General features: G+C 40.3%; 1 protein-coding gene and 1 non-coding gene across 18 annotated transcripts; both read left to right on the top strand.

The window, feature by feature from the left end:
- The first annotated feature begins 537 nt into the window (after positions 1-537).
- Positions 538-22,584, top strand: LOC107790859 (two pore calcium channel protein 1B-like). Of its 17 annotated transcripts, XM_075223336.1 has the most exons (10): positions 538-668; positions 879-1,075; positions 1,775-1,921; positions 14,605-14,700; positions 15,246-15,367; positions 16,423-16,483; positions 16,636-16,802; positions 18,571-18,780; positions 20,052-20,282; positions 20,449-22,582. In XM_075223336.1, exons 3-6 carry the CDS (start codon positions 1,850-1,852, stop codon positions 16,430-16,432), a joined length of 300 nt encoding a protein of 99 aa, XP_075079437.1. In that variant the 5' UTR covers positions 538-668; positions 879-1,075; positions 1,775-1,849; the 3' UTR covers positions 16,433-16,483; positions 16,636-16,802; positions 18,571-18,780; positions 20,052-20,282; positions 20,449-22,582. The 17 variants fall into 17 exon arrangements, 13 of the variants coding, with proteins under 13 accessions (XP_075079437.1, XP_075079436.1, XP_075079427.1 ...); XR_012695758.1 differs by having other exon boundaries at positions 19,081-22,560; XR_012695759.1 differs by lacking the exons at positions 18,571-18,780; positions 20,052-20,282; positions 20,449-22,582 and adding exons at positions 2,050-2,161; positions 16,879-17,653 and having other exon boundaries at positions 15,274-15,367.
- On the top strand, positions 12,360-12,466 carry LOC142165685 (small nucleolar RNA R71). Its single transcript, XR_012696334.1, has one exon. It is a non-coding gene; the product is annotated as a small nucleolar RNA R71 (small nucleolar RNA).
- Positions 22,585-22,650: the final 66 nt, after the last annotated feature.

Below are 22,650 nucleotides of genomic sequence, written 5' to 3'. Positions count from 1 at the left end.
CCTATTTGTGTACTTTGAGTCCAAAAGAACCACATTTTGGTTCCGGACTCTTTAATCTTCGTTGTAACCTTTTAATTTATAACACATTTATTTGTTTGCAGATATTTTTGGCGAAGAACTAATAGGAAAAGGACCAGAAAGAAGACCAAAGACCGCATATGTAAATAGTTGTATCATACATGTTGTAACTGTTGTGGCACTTTAGGCATCCCTTAATGTGATGCTCTCGTGAATGCAAATAATGTATATTTTGTTCAAAATATATGTAAATTAAGTGTGTACCACTTAGCATAAAATATTATCTACTAGATTCCATACTTACATCATTAACTTTTATTATATTTAAAATTACATAGCACGCAGAGTTAAATAACGTTGAGCCCGTGCCAGCACGGGCTGCACAACCTAGTATATTATAAGAGAAAGGTTTCGACATGGCTGCTTAAAAGTCATTAAATTTTGTTTGAGGGCGTTTTGGTCATTTTAGCTCTTAACTCTTGTGGGTATACTTACGTGTCTAATCTAAAAATATAGTATCACTACGATACGTGGCATTATCTTCTTCTTCTTCCCTTTCTTCATCTCTCTGGAGTCTGCCTCATCTCAATTCTCTTTCTCACGTTGGAGCTGCTTGAATAAAGAACTTGGAGTTGCAGAAATTTAACACGGTAACATGAGAACCAAATATATATATGCACACAAACAAAAGGACAAGTCATGGATTGGTTCACCTAGCACAGTGTTGAATTTTGAAAATTTTAGTTAGTGCGAAGCTGACCAGTTGCTCTGTATCTTGCATCCTTCTTTTTAAGTAATATATTGATGCAATCGTCTTTTAGGAAAGTGACCCTTTCTTCTCTCATCTTCCCATTCTGCAGCTAGGTTTCAACTTGTATAGCTAGCTAGGCTTCATAATACACAGAGGCTAACTAGAGAGCAAAGAGAACTAATTAAGCTGGAATGACGGTGGAAGAGTCAGCTCAGCTGGCCGACCAGAATAAAAGGAGTAGTGGTCCGAGGTTTAACCGCAGATCATGGATCACCTTATCAGAAAGCTGCTGCTTTAGTTGATCTTGTACGTCCCTTTTAATTTTTCTGCTCATTTTAATTTGTTTGTTCCACAATTATAAGCCACATGCAGGCCTCTGAAATTATGGAAAGCTATCTTGATGGTATTTAGTTTGGTTTAAAGCAACATTTTAAGTGAATTCAGTCAATAAATCAAGAAATTGTCTGAACAATTTAGAGGGGGAAATCAGAGAAATCAGGGAGAGAGAGTTCATTCTATCTTATAAACTCCAAAAGCTGCCTAGCAATTACGGAGATGTCTCCCTTTATTTGAGCTGGAGTTGGTTACAGTAACCTAACTTCTTATCACTGAATCTATTGTATTTTTTTGTAATTATTGGTTCAAAATTTTAGTAATTTTTTACATATATTTATGCTTCGTGGGATAATTACTGGGTATAACTAAACCATTATTGCATCATTGCATCCGCCTACGCTTCATGGTGCAGCTTGTGGGTTAAGTTAGGTTCAAGCAGAGGTGGAGCTAAGGGGGACAACTGTATATGCAAGGCCAATTATTGTTCGTATATAAATAATAGATTGAATCCCCTCGGCTTCTTTCTGTATTTACGCCCTTACATTTTGAATTCCCTTAGTGAAAATCCTGGCTCCGCCACTGGGTTCAAAGTCCACTTTACTAAAAAAATTGATGTTTTCTGTTTAGCAATGTTTGGTGAGCAATTAATTCTGCAAGTTACACCTGCAGGGTGAAGATGGCGTTGGTCTACCGAAGGAAATTCTTGAGGGATCGAGCTTTGAGAAGGCAGCACCATTGTACTTCATGTTTACTGATTTTCACTTAGTGATTGGGACATTTAATTCCCTTGCACTAGTCATTCTAAACTTCCTTGAGGTTTGTAAAGCTCTCTTACTGCCCTATCCCTGCTTCAAATTTTCTTTTTTTCCTGGTGTGTTGACTTCCCACTTGTTCTTAGAACTGACAGTCTTAGTTTCATTGTTTTCCTGTTTCTCTTTGCTCAGAGACCACTGTGGTGTTTTAAGCATTTAGCTGAGTCTTGTATTAACAGAGACTACTATTATCTAGGAGACTTCCATACTCGACTCGTACCGAGTCTCTTATATATGAGTTAAGGTTTGTAAGCTGGTTTATTTGTTATACTTGGAGTCTTTGATATCTAAAGCTAGAAGCTAATCTTTTAAACAGAACGAATGGATGGTTCTGAATATTTCCTAATCTATGGAAAATTTTATTGATTTGACTGTCGTAAAGTTGGATTTTTTTAAGAGCTATTCTCAATTAGGAGTAGTTGCTGCCTCCTAGTGTCGAGGCATGATGTATGAGATCTTATTTTTTGCTGCATGGAAACTGAAATCACTTTGCTATAGGAAGCTCGAAAATGTGAAACAAAGACTTCACTTCATACTTAAAGCCATGGCTCAATTATCATTACATGAGAAGTAAAGGCTGTTCTATGATGGCACCATGAGCTTCTTCTTTTTTTTCCATTCTTGTTCCTGTTGCTTACTGGTTTCCCAGAGAAGTTAGACGAGGAAAAGTAATTGGTTCATTACTAAGTATATAATAGGGGCGTCTGAAGTGATTACAGAAGCTTGCTGATCACGCCCAACTATGCCTTATAAAAGGACAATGCGGACGTTGCAAATATAACCTGAGTATTTATGCCCAGAGTCGAATCCACAGAGAATTAACCTATCAATTACTTTCGTTGGACTTACTAAATTCTTTAGAATCAACTTCCCCAAACGTTGTGAATAACAGTTGATGATATATTTAATAACTAAGATTGAAAGTCAATAAACAGTTGTAAACTAAATATGCTTAAGTTGTGAACAATAATGAGAAGGTTCTAAGGTAGTGATTTCCCCTATTGATGGAATCCCTTCTGTTTATGTTTCATATAGATTTACCAACACATCTCTATCAATCATGAACACTCTTTTTACCGTGAATCTCTCTCGAGTAATCACGATAATTTACTAGACGCACTTTCCTGAGATACGCTAGCTGGCTTTGTTTATTACAGTTCACTTTAGATTGCACCCAAGACTTCGTTATCCCTAATCCCGCCTTTAAACCCGCAGTTATAGATCCCTCTTATACTTTAGGAGTGATGTTGTTCAACAATTACCTAAATATGCACTCTCTCCCGATGCATACTAAATAGGCACAGCTAATTGAGGATCCTGTCAATTAACTACCACAAACACATAGTTGAACAAATAGAGATTAAACTGGCAAACTATATTAACATAATCGAGAAGTTCATCCTTCAATAGGTTCCATCAAAACCCTAGACAAAGGATTTAGCTACTCATGACAATGGGTAAATAAACTATGAAAATATTCATTATCAAAATTGCAAGAAAAATAAAGAGAAGAAGAAAAATATGATGTTTTGGGTGATCTCTCACACTTGTTTTTCTTGCCAAAGTACTCTCTAAAACATTACATGCCTCCCTTGGGCGAGTTCTATTGTTTATAGGGTTTTGGGCTAAAAATCTCGTGTTTTGCACTTCAGTCCCTCAATTTTCCGCTTCCTATCGCGGTCCTACTGTGGTTACGCCAGGACCGCGGCCAACTAGCCTCTCAGAATCCGCAACAGCCTTCTGCCGTGGTCCGACCGCGGTTACGCCGGGACCGCGGCAGTCCATCTCCAGTTCTGGTTTTGCTGCCTTCGCGTGGTGCACTTAGCGGATATTGTACGATTGGCCTCTTTTTCTCTGTAATTGATCCCAAAAGTACTCCATAGACTTCTTTTATTGTATATAGCTTGCAAAGCATGAAAAACACTAATCAGAGCATTTTGTTGTCACTTTTTACCATAAAAACTATACAAGAAGGTGGTTCTTTAGGGCCTAATTATAGTCCAATTCACCTATTATCAACACCCCACACTTAAATCTTTGCTCGTCCTCGAGCAAGTTGAACCACACTTCTAGGCCTAATCGTTCGATGCATTACCCAGTTTATGTCACACCCGCCATTATGAAAGAACAATCTAAGCAGTGCAACAACCACACCTCAGATGACGACTCTAATGCCATGCCACACTCGTGCTTACTCTAGTTACTCTAAACAGAGGTGAAAACTTGCTTTTTCTTCCTGAGTCACATGCCCTCACATCACATTTCTGAGAGAAGTTCCACACACATAAAATCAAGCAACAAGGAACTATAGATAGAACGAATCCACTCACTCTCAGCAAAGAACATTCACATGCCACACAGATACACCATACGCTTGCCCTTAGTGTAATACTCTACTAATTGAGTTGTTCAGTCCAAGATCAAGAGGTCTTTATTTGGTTATAATGTAGGCTAAGGGAAGGGTAGGATATATTTGGATATAGTGACTAACCTCCCTAAGCACTTTTAATACAATCGTTCCCTTTATTCCAATTTCCATGTTCGACCCAATCATTCTTCCACACTTGTTTCATAGGCTACCCCCACTTTTCTTTAGGTGCAACTGGCCTCTTTTTTTTTAATAGACATTGCACCATTCAAGTATTTTCCTGATTTTCCTTTTCCCACTCCATTACTACCCCACACTTTGAATTTTATATGCTCTTTAACGATTCAAGTGCTTCTAGGAGGTACAGGTTCAAACAGTCAAACTATTCAAACACAGGGATGTAGGTTATTGTAAGGTTATCAAAGAACAAGCGTTAGGCTCGAAGGGGTTAACTATGGCAATATGTACAGGTGGATTCATAATTATATAGGCCCTCAATCATCTCTAAGGCCAAACAACTTCTATTTCGCTTTGCAAACACACAGGGCAAGTTCTAGGTATCGCATGCAAGCACGGAATACAAGTATTATCTCACACACACTTGGCATGTAACTCATTCCGAATTAGTTTGTCAACACACTCACGTGAGCGTTCAAGAAAGACAAGGTGTGCAGAATTAAGGCATAAAATTACGAGTCTACAAACGAGCCTAGACGCCACACCCTTAAGTTCGTTTTAGTTATTTGCAGGTGTGTACATTACGGGTTGCATTCTTGCCCTCACCCATCTTAGTCCAATAAAGTCCTAAGGGTCCTAAAAATATTAAAGAAAAATCTACCTAACCCGGTTCAAGAAAAGCCCTTGGAAAAGAATCGTGGTCAAAAGAAAAATCAAGGAGGAATTACTACACTACCTAAAAAGAAAAAGAAAATAAAAAAATCTAAATGGACTACTTCCCTCAAGAGTATTCTCCAAGTGGTTTGTCCTCAGGAAGAGTCTCCTACATTTATTTATTTATTTTTTTTATTTTTTTTAAACCCGACTTTGACCCTCAAGAGACCTGTCGACAAGTGTCTGTCGCTGGGCCAAGTCAGTTACTTCTAAGGTGAGTACAACCAATGATACACAACAACAAAGATACAGAACTACAACATACTCAATGTATATGTACACTAACAATACACCACTAAAGCAAGTCTCCCACCCCACACAAAAAGAATATGGCATGTCCCCATGTCATAACACAAATAAAGTGCAGAAGGGTAAGAAGACTTCCCTGAGCATCACTCGGAGTCGGAGACGGTGCTGGGATCCACATGACAAGCCCTCCCCAAAGCACGGAACCAAGCTATCATCCGGCTCTCAGACCTGGCCTGCCGCTGAGACATGGCATCCATACGCACATGCAGGCCATCCACCGAGGAGCGAAGATCTGCCACCTCTTCCTCCAAAGAATGCAACATGGGTCGGCTGGACTGTGATCTAGAGAACCCTGCCCCAGTATGGGATCGCCGAGAGGATCCGGCTCCATCATATGATCTCCTGGATGGTGCCATGGGTGTTGGGGCGTCATCCTCATCATCAAGCTCAATGGTTGTGGGTGCATCTCTGCCCACTGTGATTTTTGAAGCTCTGAATGCCGCTTTTGCGGGAAAAGCTCCATCTGTAGGATTGGAACACCATCCGGCAGACACAACCTCGTCACAAGTGAGGGGAAGTAAAACCCCTTAGATAGCAAAGGTGACTGAAGGATCATTTCATCTCCAATAATTTTCGCCACATCAAAGTCTTTCTTGGTGACGAAGCACCATACCAATAGAGCCCGTAGGTGGTTCACATCTGTCGTGTTGCCCGTGGGCAATAACCGGCTGCAAATAATGGTGAACCATCACTTAGCCTCATGTGTGAACGACTTGGAGTGAAGGGTAATGTTTTCCTGTTGCCAGATTGGTCGACCCCCTGCGCAGATTGTCTCAATCATAGTGTCCCAAGTCACCCCTTGGGCGTCGTGGTAATGATCAATGTCACCAGTGAACTGGGGCAGCTGCAAGACCTGGCGAATCTTCAGAATTGAGGCATCTACCACCCTGCCCCGCACAATCACAAACCGGCACAAATGTTCCGGGCAGTTCGCGTAGAACTCCCGGACTAATATTGGGTTTGTCGTCTCATGTTCATCAAACAAGAACTCTATCTCCCTCCGTCTGATTTCCTCATACATGTATGTTTTTTCCATACGGAGGGCAGCCCTGTCAACAGGAATCTCAGGGATAAAGCTTTTGGTGGCCTTAGCATGAAATGCGTCCTCTGCCTCCTATGACTGGGACCTGGTGGCATCATATATTGGCATTTGGGAAGTGCTTGCCGAGATATTTCACCTTTTTCGGGCCATATTACCTGCAGACAATTCAGGGTAACAATCAGATGCATCCTAACATGTGCCAGTCGGATGGGTACTCAGACTTCGCCACCCGGTGGCATCAAACAGTTTCCTTTTGTCAATCAATGCCAGTATACCCAATTAGTAAGGTGCCCAAAGTTGACAACCTCCACTATTGCCCTCACACCACTATTAATTCTACAATTCCGCCATATAATACCCTACACAATCTCCCACATTACACTAAAACACTACCTAGGGTTTAATTGAAACTAATTTAGACTACTCATTACACTAAGTTATGTAAAAGAAAGAGAAAAGAATAGAGAAGCTTACCTTGAGGATGAATGGAAGGGATAGATTGTGGAGAGAGATGAAGAAGAAAGGAGGGGCAACAATAGGGGTTTGAGGGATAGGAGATTGTGTGAAAGAGAGAAGAGAAGAAAGAAGGGGATGGGGGAATAGTGGGGGTTATATTTATTAAAAAGGGGGGAAAAATCTGCAACTTACCTAGCCCGCGCTGGTCTGCCGCGGTCCTACCACGGTTACGCTGGGACCGCGGTAGACCTCTTTCAGAGGGGGGTATTTGACCGCGGTCCTACCGCGGTTACGCTGGGACCATGGTAGACTTATTTCAGAGGAGGTCCTTGACCGCTGTTCGACCGCAGTTACGCTGGATCCGCGGTCTGGGCGTGTTCCTGCTACTTTGTTTTTCATGAATTTATGCATTACACTTACAACACATTCGTGGGTTGCCTCCCATGTAGAGCCTTATTTAACGTCGCGGCACGACGCAGATGAGCGCATTTAAGGCTCGCTCGACCTCTGTGGTTCAGTCAGGTGTAGCTCAGACACTTCTTTTGGTTCGCTCATGCCCACATATAGTTTCAATCTCTGCCCATTGACTCTAAATGTACGAGAGTCTTTCTCTGTGGCGATCTCGACAGCACCTGAAGTGAAAACTTCGACCACTCTAAATGGTCTAGACCATCGTGACCTGAGTTTACCAGGAAATAGCCTTAATCGTAAGTTATAAAGCAACGCCATATCTCCAGGATTGAAATTTCTCTCCACAATGTTCTTGTCGTGCAACCTCTTCATTCTTTCCTTGTACAACCTTGTGCTCTCAAAAGCAAGATGTCTGAACTCGTCGAGCTCATGCAATTCTGTGATTCTCGTTGTGTCCGCAGCCTCGATGTCTAGATTCAGCTATTTCAGTGCCCATCACGCTCTATGTTCAAGTTCCACTGGCAAATGGCAGGCCTTCCCGAACACCAGCTTATATGGTGACATACCAATCGGTGTTTTAAAAGCAGTTCTATAGGCCCAGAGTGCATCATCTAACTTTTTTGCCCAATCAGTTCTTGTGGCATTCACAGTCTTGGTTAGCACACTCTTTATCTCTCTGTTGGACACTTCAACCTGCTCACTAGTTTGCGAGTGATAAGGGGTAGCCACCTTGTGGCGTACATCATACTTTGCAAGCAACTTCTCGAAAGCTCTATTACAGAAGTGAGTGCCTCCGTCACTGATAATCGCTCTTGGTGTCCCAAATCTGGTGAATATGTTCTTCTTCAAAAACCCCACCACCACTCTTGCATCATTAGTGGGCAACGCTGCAGCTTCTACCCATTTGGACACGTAATCCACAGCAACAAGTATGTACTTATTGCCATAGGAGCTGACGAAAGGACCCATGAAGTCAATCCCCCAGACATCAAACACTTACACGTCTTGAATTGGGTTCATGGGCATCTCATGGCGACGGGAAATGTTCCCGGTCCGCTGACATTCATTGCAGCCCTTCACCCATTGGTGCGCATCTTTAAACACTGTTGGCCAAAAGAATCCGGCCTCAATCACTTTCGCAGCTGTCCTGACCCCTCCAAAATGTCCTCCATAAGCCGATGCGTGACAAGCCTACAAAACAGAAGATTGCTCTATCTTGGGGACACACCTCTAGATCATATTGTCAACACAAATTCTAAACAGGTAAGGCTCATCCCAATAATACATGCGGCAGTCATGATAAAACTTTTTCTTTTGTACAGATGAAAGGTCATAGGGAACTATACCGCAGGCCAGGTAATTTGTAAAATCTGCATACCATGGCGCTTTCTCAAGACTAGTGGCGAGCATCTACTCGTCTGGAAAGGTTTCCAGAATATCTTCAACCTCAACTGCATTTTTAGCTCCCTCAAGTCGTGATAGATGATCAGCGACTTGGTTCTCTGTGCCCTTACGGTCACGAATTTCAAGGTCGAATTCTTGCAGCAGCAACACCCAACGAATCAGGCGCGGCTTAGACTCCTTCTTCTCAATCAAGTACCTGAGAGCTGCATGATCAGTGTATACAATTACTTTAGAACCAATCAGATATGATCTGAACTTGTCGAAAGCAAACACCACAGCCAACATCTCCTTCTCAGTCACAGTATAGTTCAATTGGGTTCCACTCAGCGTTCTACTAGCATAGTAGATTGGATGCATCAGCTTGTCCTTCCGCTGTCCCAGCACTGCCCCCACTGCGTAGTCACTGGCATCACACATGAGTTCGAATGGTTGCTCCCAGTTGGGGGCAACAATGATAGGTGTTGTGACCAGTCTCTTTTTCAGCTCCTCGAATGCTACCCTGCAATCATCAGAAAACAAGAAAGGGTGATCTTTTTCTAACAACTTACAGAGAGGGTTGGTAATTTTTGAGAAGTCTTTTATGGATCTCTGGTAGAAACCAGCATGCCCAAGGAAGCTTCTGATTGCTTTGACTGAAGTTGGAGGAGGTAGCTTTGCTATTACATCCACTTTAGCACGATCCACCTTAATTCCTTTGCTTGACACCCGGTGCCCCAAGACTATGCCTTCTTGTACCATGAAGTGGCACTTCTCCCAATTCAGAACCAGGTTAGTCTCGATACACCGTTTCAGCACACGCGTCAGATTTATTAGGCACTCATCAAATGAATTCCCCACCACTAAGAAGTCATCCATGAACACCTCTATTATGTCCTCTACTATGTCAGTGAATATGGCCATCATGCACCATTGGAATGTGGCGGGTGCGTTGTATAGGCCAAATGGCATCCTCCAAAAGGCATAAATGCCATAAGGGCAAGTGAAAGAGATCTTCTCTTTGTCCTCCGGTGCAATGGAGATCTGGTTGTATCCTGAGTACCCGTCCAAAAAACAGAAGTGTGACCTCCCTGCCAGTCTGTCTAACATCTGATCAATGAAGGGAAGTGGGAAGTGGTCTTTCCGGGTGGCTAGATTTAGCTTTCTATAATCCATGCAAATTCTCCAGCCCGTGATTGTTCTTGTAGAGATCAATTCACTGTTATCATTCTTAACTACTGTCATGCCACCCTTTTTAGGTACACATTGAACTGGGCTAACCCAGCTGCTGTCAGAGAATGGGAAGATAATTCCCGCGTCTAACCACTTTATTACTTCCTTCTTCACCACTTCCTTCATGTTAGGGTTCAGCCTTCTTTGGTGTTCCCTGGAAGGTTTGTATCCCTCTTCCAGTAGAATTTTGTGCATACAGTAGGCGGGGCTGATCCCCTTTATGTCTTCCATGGTCCACCCAATGGCAGTTTTGCACTCCTTAAGTACCTCAAGAGTTTTTGTGCCTGCACATCTAACAAACTAGATGAGATAATAACAGGTAATGTGGAGTTAGGTCCAAGGAATTCATACCTGAGATGGTTGGGCAATGGCTTTAACTCCAGCTTTGGTGGTTCTTCGATAGATGGCTTGGCTGGAGGAGTCTCTCGATTTTCCAAGTGCAAGGGCTCAAATTCTAGAGTTCTATCCCAGAACCTTCTACCCTCTAATGCCAACACCCATTCCGTTAGTTCCTCTCCATTCACCTTATCCAAATTCATTAAACATGTAGCAAGGGGGTCCTCAATGGTTAGCATCTCATCATCAGTCTCTACGATTACATCCACGGCATCAATAAGAGAACAATTGGCGAATTCACTTAGTCGCCTCATAGATTTCTGCACATTGAATGTTATCTCCTCATCATTCAATCTCATTTTGAGCTCCCCGGTTTCACAATCAATGAGAGCTCTCCCTGTGGCCAAGAATGGTCTTCCCAAAATTATGGGAATCTCTTCATCCACTCTGCAGTCTAAGATCACAAAATCTGCAGGGAACACAAATTTCCCTACCTGAATTAGCACATCATCCAGTATACTAGAGGGTCGTTTCACTGTCCTGTCAGCCAGCTGCAACAACATAGAGGTGGGTCTAGCTCTTCCAATGCCCAACATCTTGTAAATCGCCAGGGGCATAAGATTGATGTTGGCCCCTATATCACACAGTGTTTTAGCAAAAACAAAATTACCAATAGTGCATGGAATTGTAAAGCTCCCTGGGTCAGACAGCTTTTCTGCAATTGGTTTAGTCACCACTGCACTACATGTCTGAGTAAGAGTAACTGTGGCCAAGTCTTGGAAATCAAACTTTCGGGACATCAAGTCCTTCATCATTTTTGCATACCCAGGCATCTCCTTCAAAGCTTCAATCAATGGTATGTTTACCTGGATTTGTTTCAGCATTTCGAAGAACTTCTTGTATTGTTCCTCCTTTTGGTACTTAGCCAGCCTCTGAGGGAAAGGTGCAGGAGGTCTCTTCTTCCCCCTTATCAGCTGCTACATCAACTACGGGTTCCTGGAGTGTCTCAGCTTTTTTCTCGGTCGCATTCTGAATGCTATTTTCTTCCTGGGTAGGCTGGACTGGCACCTCCATCAGTTTCGTTGACTCATCCAGCTCAATGGGCACTGGTATAAGTGTCTTAGCTTGTCTAGTTTCTCGAGCCCTCTCTTGCTCTACATCCAGATCTCTGCCATTACGTAGACTTACCGTCATCAACTACTTTGGGCCTTGATCTTTTGGATTTATCTGGGTGTCTGCAGGTAGTGTCCTATGAGGACGATTGTTCAGAGACATAGAAATTTGGCCCACCTACACTTCAATATTCTTGATTGTTGCATCATGTGCATCCACTCTCTCATTAATCTTTGCATTAGACCCAATAACCTGCTGCATCATTGCCTCAAGTCTAGCAAACCCATCTTCCAGCCTTCCACCATGCTGCTGCTGAGGAGGGTGATACCCCTGCTGCTGATTCTGATTATTATATCCCTGTGGTCTTGGGTAAGGTGCCATATTGTTAGGGGGTCTCATACCTCCCATGTTTCCATTGTTGAACTGTGGATGGACTGGCCTGTATTGTTGATTTTGCTGGCCCCAATTCTGACCACCCTGTCTCTGGCCTCCATAATTAGACACATAATTCATGTCTTCAGGGTAGTGGTGATGATCATGTTCTGCATTCCATTGGTTACTGATTGGCTGACTAATGCAAGATGCGCACAAGCCCCCAGTGGTAGTATCTACGATATGTACCTGCTGCTTCTGCCCTGACTCTTCCACCTTTTTGGTGAGTATACTCATATGTGTCAATAAGGTGGCCATATTTTCAGCCATAGAGTTGGATGGATCTAAGGGCATTGAGTGAACCACTGGAGTGATAGGTGCATTCCTGGTTGTCCATCCCGAATTTTGTTCCATCTTGTCAAGCAGACTCTGGCCTTCTCTCCATGTTTTGCTCAAAAATGTTCCACCAGTTGAAGCATCAACAATGTTCTTCACGCTATCTAACAATCCTATGTAAAACTCAGATTTGGAATACCATGGTGCGGGCATATAATCAGCATCTCTTTAAAGCGCTCCCATGTTTCATGCAGTGTCTCCATTGGTCTCTGTTTAAAACTCAAAATTTTATCAATTTGTTGAGCAATCTTATTGGGTGGGTGGAACTTGTTATGGAATTGCCTGACTAACTCATCCCAAGTTGTTATAGAATTTATGGGAAGTGAGTTTAGCCAAGTCTGGGCAGCTTATGTCATTGAGAATGGAAACAATAACAGCTTGATTGCTTCAGGAGTTACGTTGGGTTGCCTTTGGGTTTTGTAGATAGAGAGGAAGTTCTTCAACTGCTGCTGAGGATCTTCGACTTGCGACCCCGAAAATAGTCTCTTGTTCTGCAACAAGTGCAGCATGTTATTCGTAATTTGGAATAACTCAGCCTGTATCTGCGGAACTACAATGGCTGTGGACAAATTTTTAGCTGTGGGTTGTGCCCGTCATAGAGAGCAGCCTCTGGCACTATTGGTACCGCTGGGTGTTCCTCGTGATCCCCCATGACTGTTTCGAATTGTGCAGTTGTTGGTTGTTGGTATTTTTTCCGATTAGCCCGATTCAAGGCCTTGAAAACTTTCTCGGGATCTGATAATGCTTCAAATACTTCACCAGATTTCGATGAGTTTCTAGGCATGCACCTATGCAACCAAGTCAACAAACGTTAAAATTTCAATGTAAAAATTGGGTATAGAGAAAAAATGACTACAATAAGAATTTTTGTACTTCTTTCAATTGTAATTGATAACACCGTTAATTTCCCGGCAACGGCGCCAAAATTTGATCACGCCCAACTATGCCTTATAAAAGGACAATGCGGACGTTGCAAATATAACCTGAGTATTTATGCCCAGAGTCGAATCCACAGAGAATTAACCTATCAATTACTTTCGTTGGACTTACTAAATTCTTTAGAATCAACTTCCCCAAACGTTGTGAATAATAGTTGATGGTATATTTAATAACTAAGATTGAAAGTCAATAAACAGTTGTAAACTAAATATGCTTAAGTTGTGAACAATAATGAGAAGGTTCTAAGGTAGTGATTTCCCCTATTGATGGAATCCCTTCTGTTTATGTTTCATATAGATTTACCAACACATCTCTATCAATCATGAACACTCTTTTTACTGTGAATCTCTCCCGAGTAATCACGATAATTTACTAGACGCACTTTCCTGAGATACGCTAGCTGGCTTTGTTTATTACAGTTCACTTTAGATTGCACCCAAGACTTCGTTATCCCTACCCGCAGTTATAGATCCCTCTTATACTTTGGGAGTGATGTTGTTCAACAATTACCTAATTATGCACTCTCTCCCGAGTTATGCATACTAAATAGGCACAGCTAATTGAGGATCCTGTCAATTAACTACCACAAACACGTAGTTGAACAAATAGAGATTAAACTGGCAAACTATATTAACATAATCGAGAAGTTCATCCTTCAATAGGTTCCATCAAAACCCTAGACAAAGGATTTAGCTACTCATGACAATGGGTAAATAAACTATGAAAATATTCATGATCAAAATTGCAAGAAAAATAAAGAGAAGAAGAAAAATATGATGTTTTGGGTGATCTCTCACACTTGTTTTTCTTGTCAAAGTACTCTCTAAAACATTACATGCCTTCCTTGGGCGAGTTCTATTGTTTAATATAAGGTTTTGGGCTAAAAATCCCGTGTTTTGCACTTCAGTCCCTCAATTTTCCGCTTCCTATCGCGGTCCTACCGCGGTTACGCCAGGACCGCGGCCAACTAGCCTCTCAGAATCCGCAACAGCCTTCTGCCGCGGTCCGACCGCGGTTACGCCAGGACCGCGGCAGTCCATCTCCAGTTCTGGTTTTGTTGTCTTCGCGTGGTGCACTCAGCGGATATTGTACGATTGGCCTCTTTTTCTCCGTAATTGATCCCAAAAGTACTCCATAGACTTCTTTTATTGTATATAGCCTGCAAAGCATGAAAAGCACTAATCAGAACATTTTGTTGTCACTTTTTACCATAAAAACTATATAAGAAGGTGGTTCTTTAGGGCCTAATTATAGTCCAATTCACCTATTATCATACTTGGCGAGGTATCTTATGAAGAAGAACTTCTATGGTGACTTATTAGGCTATAGGAGATTGGTGTAAAATGTAAAAGCATTAGCACAAGAGATCTGTGTATAGCTGGCTAGCTTACCTTATTCTTCCTGGCTTTGCTAACTTTTTCTTTCAAACTGTCTTCTGCAGGGTGTTACTCTTTTAATTCTTATGATACACATTTTATTTCCAATATCATATGAAGGCTTCCATCTCTACCGGAAAAGTCTTCTTAATAGAATGAAGGTATTTTGAACCAGACTTCCACGTTTCTCCTTATGAATCTTCATATTTTTTTCAATGTTAATCATTTCAGTTCCTCCTCGTAAATGTATCACTAGTTTGTGAAGATTAATGTTTTTTGATAACTGAGAAAACCTTGAGGGATAGTGGCGCACGGTTCGAAACTTGGTGGATACTGGGCCCGCCCCTCTACCCTTCATTTTAAATACCAAGCTTTTGCCTGCAGCAAGGTTCGAACATCAAAATCATTTTCTATTTTCCCTCTTTCTACTTTCCCTTCCAATTTGTCCACAATCAGTGGGTAAGTCTCACGTAAAAGTTCTCTGATAAACCCACGAAGTCAACTATGTGAATCCTAAGCAACTCTTGGTATTCTGCTTGCACTTTTTTTCTGTAGAAAACTGACCTATAACTGGATTTTCGATAAAGCACCTTGAGAAAAGAATTTCCAGAGGTTGGAGTTGGTGAATCAATTTTGCTTGAAACTCTCACAGAAACTATAGTTAATTTTCTTTAGTAACTTCTTTCATTTTTGGCTTACTTTTCAGGTCATTTTGCTGTTTATCTTGGTTGCAGATATTGTCGTCTACATTCTTTTCCCCGTAAACTACTATCTTCCATTTCGTATTGCACCCTATCTCAGGGTGGTGTTCTTTATTTTGAACAATAGGTACGCCATAGTAGGATTCCTATTCTTTTACTTTCCAAATTTAGTCATGATCTCTTTGACTCTTTGTTCATGTTTATGTTAATAACTTTCTTTACCCAAACTTCTCCCTCCAAGTGGTCTCACATTTTACTTTTTTAGTAGTCTTTTTTCTTTTACTCAATTATATGAAATATAATCAGAATACGATGATGATTATCATGCACAATACACAATGAGCTATGCATCTGTTATACACGAAGGTATTTGGAGAAGTGAGCTTTTAATGTTGTCTTCCAAAATATCAAGCAAATGTTATATTGTTCTACTTTAGAAAATGATAGTTTCATGAGTATGTTTTCTCATTCTCCATAATTTTTTCATTCCCACCCTTCCCCCACCCCACCGAGGAAGGAAGGAAGGTGAGCCTGATCTTCTGTGGTTCTATGAAATTACTATCCTGCAACTTTTGAAGGGAATGGAGTCTTCAAATATGATTTTGATCTCTTTGTCCTCTCTCTCTATCTCTCTCTGAGTCCATTATCCCGCTTCTACTTCTTGAATGAGCTTCAATTGTTACTTATCAAAACAAAAAGAAAAAAGAATGAGCTGTAATTGTGTAACGGATGTTTTGGACAACGGACATGCAATAAGCCTGATGAAATTGTCCGCGTATATTACATTGTATGGGTGCTAGTAATCACAAAATTTCCTCTGATAATAAGAATAAACCTCTCAGATATAGTATGCTTTACTTATAGTTACATTTAGTTGATGAAAATATGAAAGGTTCAGATGCTGATGCATCTTTGTAATCTATTATACTGTTTTTTTTATTATTTTAACAATGCATATGAAGTCAAAGATATTGATAGTACAGGAAAGACCAACCTTTTTAAATTGATCTAAATTAATTAGAGAACACGGTACATGAAGTTTCATATGGGACCCATGCATCTGCCGGTGCATCTTGGTAGGCTATTCCGCTAGTTGTTTATCATATAGCAATGCGTATGAAGTCATAATTCTTTCTTAGATGTGGTTGCTAATTTGATCTTAATTCCAACTTTTGACAATAGGGAATTATGAGATGGCTTCCTCCTTCTTGCAGGAATGCTTGGTACCTACCTTAATGTTGTGGTTAGTTATCGTTATCTTCGGGTTTAATGGTTCATTTTTGTAGTGTATAACAGACATTTTATGCAATTTGATATGATAAACTTAAGTGTTCACACCTGAATTCTTATCATCTTGCTGACCCAAGCCTTCCTCTTTTTATCTGCCCTTTGCAGGCTTTATCTACTTTATTTCTTCTATTCTCAAACTGGTTAGGGTACGCCTTTTTTAAAGACACGCGGCAGGGAGAAACCACGTTTACTTCATATGGTGCGACATTATACCAAATGTTTCTTTTGTTTACTGCATCGAACCATCCAGATGTATGGATCCCTGCATACAAGTAAGTTAGCTTATAAAACTGTCTTTGGTCTCCCTTTACTCTCTTACTCTCTATAATACCATTGAAGATTTTCTAGGACCAAAGATGAAGAGGAATCCCCAGTAATCTCACTCAAACCCAGTCCAGCTTTGCATCAGCCGGGTAGCAACCTACTGTAGGCGACCACCATTCAAGCATCAACAGTTTGTTCCTCCATCTCCATTCCCCCATTTTGATATGGTCTGCCATTTTTCTTGACAGAAACTCGAACAAGAATTTTGAGCCATGCATTTCATACATCTGTATGCCAGGGATATTGCTCCATTTGTTAGTGGCCCATCTCCTGATGTCAGAGAGAGTGGGCAATTCCTTCATATCACTGAAGCTGCCAACCAAACATCTGCTTAGTAAATCCTTATCAGAAATTTCAGGCCCTTGAACAGTAACTCGTTGACCAAAAGGGGTTTGTGCAGACGACGTCGAGGTTCCTTTTGCCTCCCACTTATCGGTTTTGAATGCTTCCATATAAGAGTGCTCCTCTGTTGGTTTGATAAAACTCTTCACAGTTGGTTTGACAAAGCTTTTCACAGCTGGAGCCACCTTATTTATGAACTTCTCTATATTTAAAGCAACATCTCTCCATCCCACATTGAATGCTACTTCTGGAAGGATTATGACAGCTCTGCATTCTCCCTGTACTGCTTCAATGCTTATATATCTGCCAAAATCATTGTATTTCTTTGTACAGAAGAAATTGTAGACATGGTCTCTGGACTTCCACCTTCTGAGTTCATTCCCCTTTCGATCAGATGTTGTATGAAGAAAACTGCAAACCCACAGCATGACATTTCGATTGAGAGTCATTTTCCTCATGAAATTCTTCTTGCGTTCCACCCAGTCGTACCAAACCTCTGCACCATTTTTGACTTCAGTAATGTCAAAAGACTTCTCACTAATAATAAAATATATTCTATTAACCATAATTTAGGAAGAAAGAGAAAAAGAAGACAAAGTTTTTGAGCCAATCACCAAGACATGATTGATAAAAAAACTAAGTAACCAAAGGAAAGATCATCGGAAAGGGAGAGAAACGATATCAGGGAGAGTTTTTAGGCTCTCACCTCGGAACTCGTGCCTGGGAGCATCTAAAGAGTTCACTTTCTAATACACCTTTTTTTTTTCTAATTCTAGTTGGAACTATAATAGCAACCATGGTTCTTGTCTTGCTATTATGCTTTAGCTCCGCTTTTTTTTTGTTAAAATCTATCTTGTGGATATCTTTTTTTTTGTTATAACGGTGGTGTTTGGGCCAGCTTGTGTGTACTTCGACTATTCCACCAGGTAGCTGCTACATCCCACTACCATAGATACCGGGTAAATCGGCCTAATGTTTATCTTATGGATATTGTCCACTCAATAGCACCCAAAAGTGGATGTTAGGTTTATAATGGACTGTACATAAACTTTTAGGCTTACCAACTACCTCTAGGAACAATAGTATTGATTAGCATCATTCAAGGAGACTTGATTTAGGAGTGTTGATTAGCATGATTTTAGGAGATTTGATTATATTTAGGAGATCTGATTTTATTCTGATTTGATTTGATAGGTGAATTGATTGTATAGATTTATTTTATTTCTTTAATTAGCATTAGGAGCTTTGTATAAATTCTCTTGCTCATGGGATGTAAACATACACAGAAATACAAAAAGTCTTTTTTTCTTCTCAAAATCTACATGGTATCAGAGCCATTGCTGCCTTTTTTGAGGTGAGTTATCTCCTTTGCAGCAGTAGGGTTCCTTTTTATCAAAGAGGTCGAGTTTTCTCTCTTGTTGGTTGTCCGCGGCACAAACTCCTTCTGATTGGGCTGAAATATGTAGACATTCAAGGAGATGGTTTCTGGAGAAATCTTGTCTTCGGATAAAAATCAGCTTCACCGTCACCTCCAAGCCAAAATTGACTCCGCTAATGTTGCCACATCCAATCATATGCAATCAGGTACTGCCTTTGCTGATAACCTTAATTCTTGGATTATCGATTCTGGTGCAAATAGACACATGACAGACTCCTCTAAAGGCATTAAAAACTATTCTCCGTCTCCTAAAGGAGATAATGTTAAAATAACCAATGGTTATTTAACACCTATCTCTGGAACAGGTTCTATCATTTGTACTCCTAATATTAAACTATCATTCGTGCTCCATGTCCCTGAGTTCCCTATTAATCTTTTATCTGTTAGTGACATCACCAACGCTCAACTATAAAATCAAGTTCTTTCCCGATCATTGTATTTTTCAGGATCTTCAAATAGGGAAAAGGATTGGCAGTGGTAAATTGCGTGATGACTTGTATATATTAGATGGGATTCAAAACTCTGGTCAAGCCTTTCTGGGGGAAAGTAAGGATGTCAACCACGAAATAATACAACAGCATAGACGGTTAGGACACCCATCATTCTTTGTTTTGAAGAAGTTATATCCCGATTAGTTTTCAAGGACTCGATTTGAATCTTTGTGATGCGTGTGAATATGCCAAGCATACTAGAAACTCTTATCTTGTGAGAGATAATAGAAGCACAACTTCATTTATGACTATTCATTATGATATATGGGGTCCTACCCAAACTGGTTCTATGTCTGGTAGTCAATGTTTTGTTACGTTCATTGATTGCTGCACTAGGATGACTTGGGTATATTTGTTAAAATCCAAAAGTGAAGTTTTCTCTTGTTTTCAGACATTTTATAAGATGATTTGTACTCAGTTTGATGCCAATAAAAATCTTCAGAACTGGCAATGGCAGCGAATACATGGATAAAAGATTTGGTGCTTATTTGGAGTCCATTGGGATAGTCCATCAGACTAGTTGTCCTTACATTAGTGCACAAAATGGGGTCGTACAAAGAAAAATAGGCATCTGTTAGAAGTAGCAAGATCTCTTATATTCACCATGCATCTACCAAAACTTTACTGGGGGATGCTATTCTAGCGGCTACCTATCTTATCAACAGAATGCCACTTAAACCCCTCAATTTTCAAAGTTCTCTGGAAACTTTAAAGGGTAAGAATGAATATACTGCTCCTCCAAAGGTGTTTGGGTGTGTTTGCTTTGTCCACACTAGAAACTCTGGGAAACTTGATCCTAGAGCTATAAAATGTGTTTTCATTGGGTATTCTCCGACACATAAAGGTTACAAATGTTATCATCCTCCCTCTAAGAGATTTTTTGTTAGCATGTAAGTTACCTTTCGAGAATCTGAGCCCTATTTCAGTATTACCTCATTACCTCTTCAGGGGGAGAGCAGTAAGGAGGAAGAGGTGATTTTACCTAGTTCCATTATTGGACCTCTAGATGATATTGTCAGGGGAAAGTGAAATTGGAGAAAGAATTCAAGGGGAGACTATTGGGTGTTTGGATAGGCCTGATTTGAAAACTTACTCGAGGAAAAATAGAGCAAAAGAAGCCATCATGCAATATACCGAAGCTAAACCTTCTTCTACTGGTGAGTTATCTACATTTCCTGATGAGTTAGATGAACTATTGCTCTCAAAAAAGGAGTCAGATCTTGTACCACCAAATACCCTTTATCTAATTTTGTCTCTTATAATTCTCTGTCTCCCTCCTATAGAGCCTTTACCTTGTCTATTTCTTCTGTGTCTATTCCCCAGAATTGGAGGGAAGCTTTTGCAGATCCTAAATGGAAGAAAGCTATGATTGAAGAAATGAAGGCCTTGTCAAAAAATGAGACATGTGAACTTGTCACTTCGCCACCAGACAAGAAGTTGGTTGGCTGCAAATGGATCTTTACTACGAAGCACAAAGCTGATGGCTCAATTGAAAGATTCAAAGCAAGATTGGTGGCTAAGGGATTCACTCAGACTTATGGAGTGGATTATCAAGAGACATTTGCCCATGTTGCTAAGATGAACACTATTAGAATTCTTTTATTTGTGCACCTAATCTTGATTGGGACTCGCAATAGTTTGATGTGAAGAATGCATTTCTTCCTGGAAACTTATAAGAAGAGTTATATATGGAGATTTCTCCTGGATTTGATACTACACAGAGTCGAGGAAAGGTATGCAGATTGAATAAAGCCTTATACAGACTGAAGCAATCCCCCAAAGCTTGGTTTGACAGATTCAACAAAGCAATGATCTCCTTCGGTTACCAATAAAGGAATATTGATCACACCCTCTTCATAAGACATTAAACGGGTAAACTCACTCTTCTCATAGTTTATGTTGATGACATAGTAATGACAGGAGATGACAAAGAGGAGATGTCTCGATTGAAAAAGTTGTTGGCACATGAAATTTGAGATCAAAGATCTAGGAAAATTGTAGTATTTCTTGGGAATTGAGGTTGCTAGATCCAAAAGAGGAATCTTTATTTCTCAAAGGAAGTATATTCTGGATCTTTTGAAAGAAACCGATATGACAGGTTGCAGACCCGCAGAATCGCCCATTGAAAGCAATCACAAGTTACAAAGCGGAGTTGGAGAATCAGTTGATAAGGAGAGATATTAGAGGCTGGTTGGAAGACTCATTTATCTCTCCCACACTAGACCAGACATAGCCTATTCAGTTAGCGTGGTGAATCAGTTCATGCATGATCCCCGAGATCCTCATATGCAAGTTATCTTTCACATTTTGCAGTATCTGAAGTCTGCTCCAGGGAAAGGTCTACTTTTCTCCAAACATGATCACCTCCAAATAAAAGCTTTTACAGACACGGATTGGGATGGATCTCTAGATGACAGAAGATCAACATCCGGTTACTATACGCTCGTAGGAGGAAACTTGGTTACTTGGAGAAGCAAGAAGCAAAGTATAGTTGCTAGATCAAGTGCCGAGGCAGAATATAGAGCTATGGCCCAGGGTGTTTGCGAACTGCTTTGGCTACAAAAGCTACTACAGGAATTAAGACGGTATGAAAAAGGAAACCTTTCCTTGTATTGTGACAATAAAGCTGCCATCAGTATGGCTCATAATCCAGTCCAGCATGACCGAACAAAGCATGTGGAAATTGATCTACACTTCATCAAAGAAAAAGTTACAACTGGTGTCTTGAGTTTGTTTCATGTGTCATCGGAAAAACAGCTAGCTGATGTGTTTACTAAAGGTCTCAACAAGCGAACTTTTCATACTTTGAGTTGCAAGTTGGGCATGTGTGACATCTTGGCACCAACTTGAGGGGAAATGTTGATTAGCATGATTTCATTTGATTATATTTAGGAGATCTGATTTTATTCTGATTTGATTTGATAGCTGGACTGATTGTATAGATTCATTTTATTTCCTTAATTAGCATTAGGAGCTTTATAAAAATTTCCTTACTCATGGGATGTAAACATGCACAGAAATACAAGAAGTCTTTTCTTCTTCTCAAAATCTACAAATAGTACATGGAAAACTAATTTTAACTTTTTCAACTTTGTGTCTTGACATTTAGTTTACCTAGTCATATTTCCATTTTGTCAATTTTGAATTTTACCTTTAGATTACGCAAATTATGGAATAGATTTGAACTATTGATTCCCTATTTTCCATTTGCTTCGCAATCTTGAGATTTTTGCTTCACCCTAACTATACTTTGTCTGTAATGTGAATGGTGTTGATACCCAATTTTTTCCTGTGTATTTTTATGCTCAAAATATTTTCCAAATAGCATGTGTATGCATATATAAGCATGCCCAAGAGTTTTGATGTTTTTTTCTAATTTTTAAGAATTTTTAAAATCAATTTATTGCCTATTTTAGCAGTGCAAAATCCAATAATTATTCCCAAAATTATCATCTTAGCGAATAATTTATTTCCATTCTCATATTTACACCAAAATACAATTAAGAATAATTTATTTCCATTCTC

The sequence above is a fragment of the Nicotiana tabacum genome, chromosome 10 (assembly GCF_000715075.1).
Source record: "Nicotiana tabacum cultivar K326 chromosome 10, ASM71507v2, whole genome shotgun sequence".
In the NCBI taxonomy this organism is placed as follows: domain Eukaryota; kingdom Viridiplantae; phylum Streptophyta; class Magnoliopsida; order Solanales; family Solanaceae; genus Nicotiana; species Nicotiana tabacum.
This window is presented reverse-complemented; position numbering and strand designations above follow the sequence as displayed.

What these genes read in the sequence shown, in the direction of transcription:
- LOC107790859 (XM_075223325.1), top strand. Translation starts at nt 16,457, where the DNA reads ATGCTTGGTACCTACCTTAATGTTGTG. An exon ending in GTACCTACCTTAATGTTGTG is followed by an intron (nt 16,484 to 16,635) that starts GTTAGTTATCGT and finishes TGCCCTTTGCAG; the next exon opens with GCTTTATCTACTTTATTTCT. An exon ending in CAGCCGGGTAGCAACCTACT is followed by an intron (nt 16,957 to 17,042) that starts GTAGGCGACCAC and finishes TTTTCTTGACAG; the next exon opens with AAACTCGAACAAGAATTTTG.